Raw genomic sequence first — 12,538 nt, forward strand, 5'->3', positions numbered from 1 at the left:
AGTCTTTCAGAGACTAATATCTGTGCCAAGTGGTTTACACAGTTATCTAAGTAAATGAGAGCAGCTGTGGTTGGCAACCACAAGACATATTTATAATCAAGCTTATTAATCTTTTAAAATAAGTGAATCTCAAAGAGCTTATGTATTTGGCTCAATGGTATACAATCGGTGAATGGCAGAATAGAGATTCCAAGTATGGTAGTTTAATGCAAACCTGCACTAAAACATATTCCGTGTACAGCTTTGACAGTATAGCTCTTTATTCCTCAGCAGTAAATGAGACTACTTATAAAAACAATACTCAATTATTTGGATTGGGACAGCCTCAATCATTGATTTGCTCAAGTTCCTTATTTTATAATCAGAAAATTAGAGATCAAAGAAGCCACAGGTTTACACAGCATCTATTGCTAATTACAGAATTCTGACTCTTTTTTTACTCAGAACTTACCTTCTTTACCCAGAAAGTTTCTAGTATCACTTTCCTAAAGTTTGCCAGTTTCTCTCAATGCACAAGGTGTTTACTAATGGGCCATGGCTATAAATGAAAATGATTACGCATTTTTTGGTAGTTTCTCTGTTTGAACCCCCAAAAGTGCAAAAAACATTTACCTGTAAATAAGGAATCACTTTACAGAGGGACTGTCCGAAGAACCAGGTCTCAGTAATGTCCACAACTAATGTGGCTGGAAGGCAGGTGATGGTCACAAGCACATCAGCCAGAGAAAGGTTGACGATGAAGTAATTGGTCACCGTCCTCATGTGGTGGTTCTTCCACACAGCCACACACACTGATTCGGAAAGAAAAAGGAACAGTCTCTGTTATAGACTAAATGTCCATGTTGTGGAAGGTGCCATGAAACAGAAATTCATGTATTAAGATCCTACCCCCTGTAAAGAAGATGCGATACATATACACAAAGGAATATTACTTAGCCCCGAAAAAATGAGATCGTGTCATCTACAGCAACATGGATGGAACTAGAGATTATTGCATTAAGTGAAGATAGTCAGATAAAGACAAATAATGCACAATATCCATTATACATGGATGTCTAAAATCTGACACAAATAAACCTATTTTTGAAGAAGAAACAGGATCACAGACGTAGAGAACAGACTGGTGGCTGCGGAGGAGAAAGGGGCTGAGAGCGCGACAGACTGGGAAGTTGGGATTGGCAGATGCAAACTTTAAATATAGACCGAATAAACAACAAAACCCTACTGTATAGTTACTTGCATGCTCAGGCACTCAGTCGTGTCCAACTCTTTGTGACCCTGTGGACTGTAGCCCGCCAGGCTTCTCTGTCCATGGGATTTTCCAGGCAAGAATACTGGAGTGGGTTTCCATTTCCTACTCCAGGGGGTCTTCCCAACTGAGGGATTGAATCAACCTCTCCTGTGTCTCCTACATTGGCAGGTGGATTTTTTAACCACTGAGCACCTAGGAAGACCCACCTACTATATAGCTTAGGGAACTATAATCAATATCCTATGATATCATAATGGAAAATAATACTAAAAAAAGAATGTATATGTGTATGTAAACATAACTGAATCACTTTGCTGTACTACAGTAATTAACAAAACATTGTAAATCAACTATACTTCAATTAAAAAAATAAAGGATCCTGACTCCTAATGTGATGGTATTAGGAAGTGGGCCTTTGGAAAATGAGTTGGTCATGAGGGTAGAGGCTTTGTGAAGGGCAGTAGGTCCTTATAAAGGGAGCTAATATAAGGGATCTCTCCTTATATAGAGAGATCTTTCACCTCTTTCACCATGTGAGAATACAGCAAAAAAAATGCCTGTTGTTTATGAACCAGGAAATGGACTCTGCCCAGACACTGAAACTGCCAGAGCCTTGAACTTGCACTCTTAGAATCCAGAACTGAGACACAAATTTCAGTTGTTTATAAGCCATTCAGTTTACGGTAATCTGTTAGAGCAGTATTGACAGACTAAGGCAGTAACTAAACAAAGAAAACAGGTCTGATGAGGGAATCCTGTCAAGCTGGCTAGTACCCCTGTAATGCCACAAATAAATATTGCCAAAGGGAGATAATTTAAGGCTGCCCTGGGTTTTCACTGAATCAGTCAGTCTGTGTGAATTCTCAATATATGCTTAAAATCAGTTCCCTTACCTTGCAAGACATTGCTCAATGGCTCATAAAGCTGTGTTTATTTTACTTGATTTTGAATTTCATTTTTCAGAAATTAAAGAGCAATCTTTGATTTATCATTTTGTCTCCTCAGTGGGGCAGCATGTAGTAGATACTTAAGAAATATTGATATTTGCTGAATTGAGATGAATAAAGAGCTTGCTATTTTTCAATGAACTGTGGTATTGCCTCATCCATCATATTGACCCATATCTGCTCCCAAACTCTGCCTTTAAGACTTAAAAGAGATGAAGACACTTAAAGACAAAAGTCTACAATTATTCAGTCCCTATTACTGCCAGATATTGAGGTGGATAGTTCATACCCTTGGGTTATTTAATCTCAGTGACAATCCCAAGGGAATTCATCATTACTGATGTTTTGTATATTATGATGTCATTGACACACAGGGGTTTTGTGGAACTTGTTGAGGACAAATGGCTTATAAAGCAGGGAATCACCATCACAGTTGGGCTTATACACCAAGTGAAGCCCTGGTCGTTCCACCACATTGGTTACCTTCTTTTGTGAATAAAAGAGTTATTTAAAAAATTGAAAGAGTTATTTTAAAAAAGCACATCTAAATTCTAGAAACGCTTTCCTTTCTACTACCCTTGTTGACCTCTAGACTTTGCCTCAGATCAAACATATGCTCACAGCCAAGCCTCCCTCATTTTCTCAGAGCATCCCCCTCTTTAAAACATGTGCTGTGTCACTAAGCAGCTCACTCTGGAAAGAGCATCTAGTTCCTTGATTCTCTGTCCTCCCTCTGATGTATCCAAAGGTTATGTAATCACTGGTCCCAGAATTATATAGGTATAAGCATTGACACCCACATCTGTTGATGGATTTACTTCATGGAATGTAACTAAGTAACTGTGAATTTACCTGGAGTGTTGTTAACCTGTCAGAGCTGTCATCCATGCACCCAAGTGATGCAGTGATTAGTAACCTTCCATAGTGAAGAAGTAAAAGTGTATTCTGTTAAATTTGAGTCACTTAGTGAGGATTTCTTTTTGACAGTTATGTACCAGTTATTATGAGTGTCATACGCTGAAAAAGTTTTTTACTAGCTCCTGAAGCTGAAATTATACTCCAGTCACCAACAGATGCTCATTTAATGAAATATCTGAATTTCTGAGGATTCAATTGTGAAAACTTCACATCTTCCTCCAACTCTAGCACATAAGTACTGAAAACTCAGGAGAGCTTTGTTAGGATAAACTGTAGTCTTTATTGTCTGAAAATGCTGCTGCTGAATCATTTACTTCTCAGAAATGCTTGAAACACACACACACAAACCCATCTTATCAGTTGACAAACACATTATAATGGCTTGTTATGAGAAAACTGGAAAAAGAAAATCACGCTTCAGATACTTGGTCAATAAATGGTCCAAATGGTGCAACTTGGGATCTAGAAGAGAAAATAAGACTTAAAAACATACAATCAGTTCTAGTTTGACTCCAAATTCTCCATATTTTGGGAGTGAAGAATGGCAGTGATGGGAGGACAGTGCTAATGCACAATGTCTAAGTAATGTGAGAGCAAGTAGACCAATCAGCATGTATTTCCTGTGTCCTGTTATAAACAATTTAAATTATTAACTAGTTTAATCTCCATAGTAACACTATAAAGTGATTACTATTGAGAACTCTGTTTAACATGTGCAAAACTGATGCAAGGGAGGTTATGGAATCTACCTAAGAATGAATAGCTAGTAAATGCTGGCTTTAGATTTAATCTTATACACCATGTATACCATTCTATTATATATCAGCCTTTATCAGTGAAGCAGAAGGTGAAAGGCAGCTGTCTACCTCTCTTTGGCAAGACTTTAATGCCTGTCCATTGAATTCTAGAGTCGGAGATCATCGGTTTAATCAGATGCATAAATCAGCTCTGCAGTATTCCTGATTCATTTCTGCTTGCACATTTTTAATAGTGGGGAATTTGCAACGTAGGACTTCCCTGGTGGCTCAGTTGTAAAAGAATCATCCTGCCAATGCAGGAGACCCAAGTTCAATCCCTCAGTCAGGAAGATCCCCTGGAGAAGAAAGTGGAAATATACTCCAGTATTCTTACCTGGGAAATCTCATGGACAGGGGAACTTGACAGTTTACAGTCCATGAGGTTTCAAAAGAGTAGGACATGATTTAGGAACTAAACAACAAAAACAACAATAATTTATGACTTGCTTAAGGCCTTGGCTTCTATTTTGTGGTGAATTTACCTACCAGCAAGTTCTTATTCATGTTGAGTTGATGTCTGTTTCCCCTTCAGTTCTGTTCATGGGTTCTTTATTCGTTTCTGGAACCCAAGGAATAAAGTTATCTCTTTTTTCTACATCATACCTGTATTAATTTCCCAGAGCTGCTTTAAGAGTACCACAGGTTGGGTGTTTTAAAGCCACAGAAACATATTTTCACAGAGTTCTGGAGTCAGACGTCAAAAGTCAAGGTCAGGAGGGTCATGTTGCCTCTGAAACTTGTAGATAATTCTTTCCTCGCTGCTCTCATGGCTTTAGGCGGTTGGCTATTAACATGGCCTTGCCCGCGTGTGGCTCTGTGCATCCAGTCTCTTTCTCCTCCATCATCACATGGTCTTTTCTCCTGCCTCTCTGTATCCACATGGCCATCTTCTTACAAGGACACCAGTCCTGTTGGATTAGGGGCTCACTGTACTCCAGTAAGAATACTGAGTGGTTTGCCATTCCCTTCTCCAGGGGACCACGTTTTGTCAGAACTCTCCACCATGACCCATCTGTCTTGGGTGGCCCTACAAGGCATAGCTTATAGTTCCATTGAGTTAGACAGCACTGTGGTCATGTGATCAGATTGGTTACTTTTCGTGATTTTTGTTTTCAGTCTGTCTGCCCTCTGATGGAGAAGGATAAAAGACTTATGGAGGCTTCCCAGGTATGGATGTGACTGGTGATGGAAGTAAAGTCTGATGCTGTAATAGCAATACTGCATAGGAACCTGGAATGTTAGGTCCATGAATCAAGGAAAATTGGAAGTGGTCAAACAGGAGATAGCAAGAGTGAACATCAGCATTTTAGGAATCAGTGAACTAAAATAGACTGGAATGGGTGAATTTAACTCAGATGACCATTATATCTACTACTATAGGCAGGGATCTCTTAGAAAAAATGGAGTAGCCATCATGGTCAACAAAAGAGTTTGAAATGCAGTACTTGGATGCAATCTGAAAAAAGACAGAATGATCTCTGTTCATTGCCAAGGCAAACCATTCAATATCACAGTAATTGAAGTCTACGCCCCAAACAGTAATGCTGAAGAAGCTGAAATATACAGACTTGATGTACTCCTTTCCCAAATTAGAATCAGTCCATTGTTCCATGTAGAGTTCTAACTGTTGCTTCTTGACCTGCATACAGATTTCTCAGGAGGAAGGTCAGGTGGTCTGGTATTCCTATCTCTTGAAGAATTTTCCAGTTTGCTTTGATCCACACAGCCAGAGGCTTTGGTGTAGTCAATAAAGCAGAAGCAGATGTTTTTATGGAATTCTCTTGCTTTTCTGATGATCCGATGGATGTTGGCAATTTGACTTCTGGTTCCTTTGTCTTTTCTAAATCCAGCTTGTACATCTGGAAGTTCACAGTTCACCTACTGTTGAAGCCTGCCTTGGAGGATTTTGAGCATTACTTTGCCAGCATGGGAGATGAGTGCAATTGTGTAGTAGTTTGAACATTCTTTGGCATTGCCCTTCTTTGTGAATGGAAAGAAAATTGACCTTTTCCAGTCCTGTGGTCATTGCTGAGCTTTCCAAATTTGCTGGAATATTGAGTGAAGCACTTTCATAACATCAACATTTAAGATTTGAAATAGCTCAACTGGAATTCCATCACCTCCACTAGCTTTGTTCATAGTGATGCTTCCTAAGGCCCACTTGACTTTCCATTCCAGGACGTCTGGCTCTAGGTGAGTGATCACATCATCATGGTTATCTGGGTCATGAAGATCATTTTTTTATAGCTCTTTTATGTATTCTTGCCACCTCTTAATATTGTTTGATTCTGTTAGGTCCATACCATTTCTGTCCTTTATTGTGCCCATCTTTGCATGAAATGTTCACTTGGTATCTTTAATTTTCTTGAGGAGATCTCTACTCTTTCCCATTCTCTTGTTTTCCTCTATTTCTTTGCCTTGATCACTGAGGAAGTCTTTCTTATCTCTCCTTTCTATTTTTGGAACTCTGCATCCAGATAGGTATATCTTTCCTTTTCTTTTTTGCCTTTTGCTTCTCTTCTTTTCATAGCTGTTTGTAAGGTCTTCTCAGACAACCATCTTGCCTATTTAAATTTCTTTTTGTTGGGGATAGTCTTAATCACTGCCTCCTGTACAATGTCATGAACCTCCATCCATAGCTCTTCAGACACTCTATCAGATCTAATTCCTTGAAACTATTTGTCACTTCCACTGTATAGTCATAAGGGATTTGATTTAGGTCATACCTGAATGGTCTAGTGTTTTCCTATACTTTCTTCAGTTTAGGTCTGAATTTGGCAATAAGAAGTTCATGACCTGAGCCACACTCAGCTCCTGGTCCTATTTTTGCTGACTGTATAGAGCTTCTCCATCTTTGACTGCAAAGAATATAATTAATCTGATTTTGGTGTTGACCATCTAGTGATGTCCATGTGCGGAGTCTTCTCTTGTGTTGTTGGAAGAGGGTGTTTGCTATGACCAGTGCGTTCTCTTGGCAAAGCTCTGTTAGCCTTTGCCCTGCTCATTCTGTACTTCAAGGCCAAATTTGCCTGTTACTCCAGGTGTTTCTTGACTTCCTACTTTTGCATTCCAGTCCCTTATAATGAACAGGACATCTTTTTTGGGTGTTAGTTCTAGAAGCTCTTGTAGCTCTTCACAGAACCTTTCAACTTCAGCTTCTTCAGCATTATTGGTCAGGGCATAGATTTAGATTACTGTGATATTGAATGGTTTGCCTTGGAAATGAACAGAGATCATTCTGTCATTTTTGAGATTGCACCCAAGTACTTCATTTCTGACTCTCTTGTTGACTATTATGGCTACTCCATTTCTTCTAAGGGATTCTTGACCACAGTAGTAGATATAATGGTCATCTGAGTTAAATTCATGCATTCCAGTCTATTTTAGTTCATTGATTCCTAAACTGTCAATGTTCACTCTTGCCATCTCCTGTTTGACTACTTCCAATTTAACTTGACTAAAGATTATGACTATTCCTATTTCCTGAAACTTAATTTCTCTTGGTGAAACATTGCCAGATCCTTCATACATGATAGCAAGGTTATCCTTCTCATGTCCCTGGTCTCTTTATTGAGACAATACTGAAGATAACCAGCAATTCTTTTAAAATGAGTTAGCTATTCAGAACTGAACACACATTCGGGGGCACATCTCCTCAATTTGGATTGAACAAATATCCATATTTTGTTAATTTATTCATTGCACCATTCAAAATATTAAAGATTCATTGGAAACACAGACTTCTCCTTGTAAGACATCAAAATTATACAGAGCTAAATTCATTATCTTTTCCTATATTCTCTTGCCTGGACTTTATACTTCTCTGAAGTATAACATTCTTCTTTTTTCTCCTCTGTAACCTATGTTTAAAATCCTCCAAATACCCTACATCTGTAATTGTCTTTCTATTCCCACTACAATTGCTTGGTTAGATTGTGATAGCCATTAGCTGTAGCATTGCAGTGGCCTCCCTGCACCCTGCTCTGTACTCCTGTCCACTTTATCCATTGGTACCATTCACATCAGTTAGATTTTCTCTTTCAACAGGAGTCTCTCCTTTCCTTTAGGATTAAATGAAAAATCCTCAGATAGCCGTTCTACCACCCATCTTGTTGAACTTTCCCTTACATCTTGCAATTCTGTCCATACTTCAGAGCTGCAGGATTAGTTAGATATTTCACTTTATATCAAGCATATTCCACATCAAAGTGCTTGCTAATGCCATTCCTCTATTTAGAAGGGACCACACTCCATTTCAATCCCATATTAAACTTAACTAAATACTACTCCCTCAAAAAAAACAAAAAAGAAAGAAAGAAAGAAACAAAAACCAACAACTCAAATGATAGAGTTGGTTTCATGAAATTTCTCTTGCTTAGTCTAGCTCTACATGACTTTTTTCTCTTTTGAAACTATATTACATCATCAAAAATGAAATAATGCCATTTGCAGTAACATAAATTATTTTGACCTACATATTATCAGACTAAGTGAAGTTAGAGAAAGACAAATGCCATACAATATCACTTCTATGTGGAATATAATAAAAATGATACAAGTGAACTTATTTTAAATAAATAAAACACAACAAATGGAAAAAAAAAATAAAATAAAATAAAAATAAAAATAATTTAAAAACAAACAAACAAACAAACAGACTTACAGATCTCAAAATCAAACTTATGGGCACCAAGGGGAATGTGGGGAATGAAGGGATAAATTAGGAGATTTGGATAACATATACTCACTACTATATATAAAATAGATAAACAACAAGAATCTATAACATAGCACAGGGAAGTCCACTCAGTATTCTGCAAAAACCTATACACATACATATAAATATAACTGATTCATTTTGTTGTATCCCTGAAACTAGCACAGCGTTGTAAATCAAATATACTACAATAAAATTTTTTGAAAAGAAAAAAGCAGTGTAAATTAAGAAAAGAGCATTACTTATACCTTTCCTGATCATGAATCATATTCTAAAATTATTATGGGCTATTCTGGGTTTTGCATTTTTTGTTGCTATTTTCTTATTGGTACAAAGACTCTTTCTCAATTTGAGCTGGGCTTTTTCTTTCTCTTACACTTCTTGGTTTCAACAGCTTTTCTCCCATTGCAAACACTGCTCAAAACTTTCTTTGCAATAGCTAAATATTCATAGCATTGCTTTGTTCATACACTTACAGTGTGTTGCTGCCTTGATATTGTAAAGAATCATGAAATTCTTTAAAAGGAGAGGAAAAAACCCAGCGGCTGAATGGAGCATTTATTTTCCTCTTTTAAGTAAAGTCTGACACTTGGCAGGGAACTTGGCCGTCTGTCAGTTATTTTCCTGGCACTCAATTCCCCATATACAGCCTTTTGATGAGCCTTGGTAGGTCTGAGACATGAACCTGGTACTATTTTTGAAACTGGTTCTCTGAATGATCATGATCCACCAACATTAAAGTTACTTGGTGATTAGTCTGCATTTTAAAGTGGGCCTGAATTAACCAGGAAGAGGTGAGGGTTGGTGGTATACATAAGGGTGAGAGGGGATAACAGAGGGTGGGGGTGTAGATTGAGTGAAAGTCTATTAATACCTCTAACATGGATTTTTTTTGAAACAGATTTTTTGAGATGATAAGATAAAAGTCCATTTATTCCTTTCTCTTTCACCCCTCATCTGGTCTGTTATCTCTTCTCTGTAAGCATCTGATGATTCATACCTTGCATCTTTTCCCTGCAGTGCTGACAGATGGTACATGACTCCAGTTGCATGAGGGCATCTGTAACCAGTGACGTAGAGGGGGATTTAAACTATAATATAGACATGCAGCTTTTAAGAAGCCAGTTGCCCGTAATTGGATGGGCCAAACTTAAACTGACTTTCAAAAGGGAAAAGAAAGTATTAACACAAAAAGCCCATTGCAACTTTAATCTGTATTTATGGTGAACTGACTTTTTGTTTTAATAACCATCAGACTATATACGGACAAAGTTAATTTATTTCTATTTTTTTAATTTTTTAAAAATTTATTTCTCAAATTAGTCCTTGCACTTGGACAAATTTAAACTATGGTGATACACTGTTAATCTGTTGGTGAGACTGCATCTTTTATTAAACATACATGTAGGTCTTGAACTATATATGTCAACTTGCAATTGATTATGATATAAAGAGGAGACTGTATGATATATAATTAGCATGCTGTGCATCTTGAAAGATCTGCACTAAATATTTCAAGTTATTTTAAGCATTTTCATATTTATTTAACATTAAAACAATATATAGATGTTATGCTAACTGAAATAAGCCAGACACAAAAAGACAATGACTATATAATTCTACCTATATGAAGTACTTAGTCAAATCCCTAAGACAGAAAGAAGAATGCTAGTTGCCAGGGTCTTGGCAGGGGGAGGGGAGAGTGGGTTGTAATCGTTTAAGTAGAAAGAATTTTAGTTTTACAAGAGGAAAAATGTTCTGGAGATATATAATGGTGATGATTGAATGATAATGTGAATGTACTTACTGCCAATTAAGTGTACACTTGAGAATGGTTAAAGTAAATTTTAAAATATGAATGCTTTATCACAATTTAAAAAATCACTTTCCATGAAAACAAGTAGTTATAAAAAATGGGAAACAAAATTTTTGACCCAACAATGTGAGTGAGTGAATGAAAGTCGCTCAGTCATGTCCGACTGTTTGCGACCCCATGGAATAGTCCATGGAATTCACCAGGCCAAATACTGGAGTGGGTAGCCTTTCCCTTCTCCAGGGGATCTTCCCAAGCCATGGATAGAACCCAGGTCTCCCACATTGCAAGCAGATTCTTCACTAGCTGAGCCACCAGGGAAACCATCAATAACATTCCTCTAAAATCTTAAGCATAGAATGAAAATTCTAGGGAACAATCTTAGTTGCTCATTTTTGATTGTTAAAAAAATTAGTGAAAAGCTAAAATAATGAAAGAAAACATAGTTATTCAAATGCACCTCAGTTCCAATGTATTAATAACAGTGTTAAAGATAGTCAACACATGATTTTTTAAGATATAATTGAAATTATTTCTTTGTGAAATCGAAATGCTGTTTGTAGTAGGTTGTAACATTGTAATTTAGATAGTGTCTTAATGAATAACCCTGCAACTTCTGAATTTTTCTTTAATGTATATATGAATGTATACTGATGTGTAACATGACAATTTCTTGATTGTTATTTGTTATATCACACATATAAAACATGTCAGAAATCATCTTAAGCAATACTGTAGTTCCGCCGTTTGCCACAAAGTGTCAGTGAAAGACTGAAACTGCTCACCCTGTAACTTAAGAGATGAGTTTGAAACATTACATGAATTGTAATATCCTTTATAATATAAACATAAATACACACACACATGGTTAACATCTTTTAAATTAAATACTTAAATAAATGAATGAATCAAGATGAAATAAAATTTTCCTAAACGAAAAACAATAAAAAAGCAATTGAATACACATAGAAGACAGCATCTATTTAACTCCCATGAGCAATCTATCTGGAAAGCAGGAAAGGAGTCATTCAGAATCATTACAGTGAGCAGATTTATGAAATAGGAGAGACCATCGGTGTTGTCCGCAAAGGGTAAAACCCCCGAGATACTTTCCTCTTTCTCATATTCGTTACACCTCACCCCCTGGCATTGGCCCTCTTTCCTATTGTTAGTTTTGCTTCCTTCTCTTCCTGGGCAAACATGCCAATAATTCCTGACTCAACCTCCCATCTCCAGCCACACATCCGGGATGGCTGTCTGTGCTCAGAAGAGCGGTGGGCTCAGGGCCCACTTCTTTCCTGGCAAGTGTGACAGACGGGACACTGACCAGAAGCACACCTGTGCTGTGAAATGCGCCCCCAATGGTTATCAACACTCAGGCAAAGAAAGCTTCAGAAAAGTTACTGTGGAATCACAGATAGCAATGCTTGCATGGTATTTCAGTTTCCGCGAGAAAATAGAAAAGTCTGCAATCTGACAAAGGCTTTTTCATTCAGTTCAGTTCAGTTCAGTCGCTCAGTCGTGTCCGACTCTTTGCGACCCCATGAACTGCAGCATGCCAGGCCTCCCTGTCCGTCACAAACTCCCGGAGTTTACTCAAACTCAAGTCCATCGAGTCAGTGATGCCATCCAGTCATCTCATCCTCTGTCGTCCCCTTCTCCTCCCGCCCCCAATCCGTCCCAGCGTCAGGGTCTTTTCCAATGAGTCAGCTCTTTGCATGAGGTGGCCAAAGTATTGGAGTTTCAGCTTCAGCATCAGTCCTTCCAATGAACACCCAGGACTGATCTCCTTTAGGATGGACTGGTTGGATCTCCTTGCAGTTCAAGGGACTCTCAAGAGTCGTCTCCAACACCGCAGTTCAAAAGCATCAATTTTTCAGCACTCAGCTTTCTTTATAGTCCAACTCTCACATCCATACATGGTCACTGGAAAAACCATAGCCTTGACTAGATGGACCTTTGTTGGCAAAGTAATGTCTCTGCTTTTTAATATGCTGTCTAGGTTGGTCATAACTTTCCTTCCAAGGAGTAAGCATCTTTTAATTTCGTGGCTGCAATCACCATCTGCAGTGATTTTGGAGCCCAGAAAAGTAA

General features: G+C 37.9%; 1 protein-coding gene across 1 annotated transcript in view; it reads right to left on the reverse strand.

The window, feature by feature from the left end:
• HCRTR2 (hypocretin receptor 2) overlaps positions 1-12,538 on the reverse strand; it is a 137,017-nt gene that overhangs the window by 43,803 nt on the left and 80,676 nt on the right. The window contains exon 2 of the mRNA XM_065913128.1: positions 613-791. Within this exon, the coding sequence (XP_065769200.1) occupies positions 613-791 (179 nt within the window). The remainder of the gene's footprint in view (positions 1-612; positions 792-12,538) is intronic.

This window comes from Muntiacus reevesi, chromosome 20 (genome assembly GCF_963930625.1).
Source record: "Muntiacus reevesi chromosome 20, mMunRee1.1, whole genome shotgun sequence".
In the NCBI taxonomy this organism is placed as follows: domain Eukaryota; kingdom Metazoa; phylum Chordata; class Mammalia; order Artiodactyla; family Cervidae; genus Muntiacus; species Muntiacus reevesi.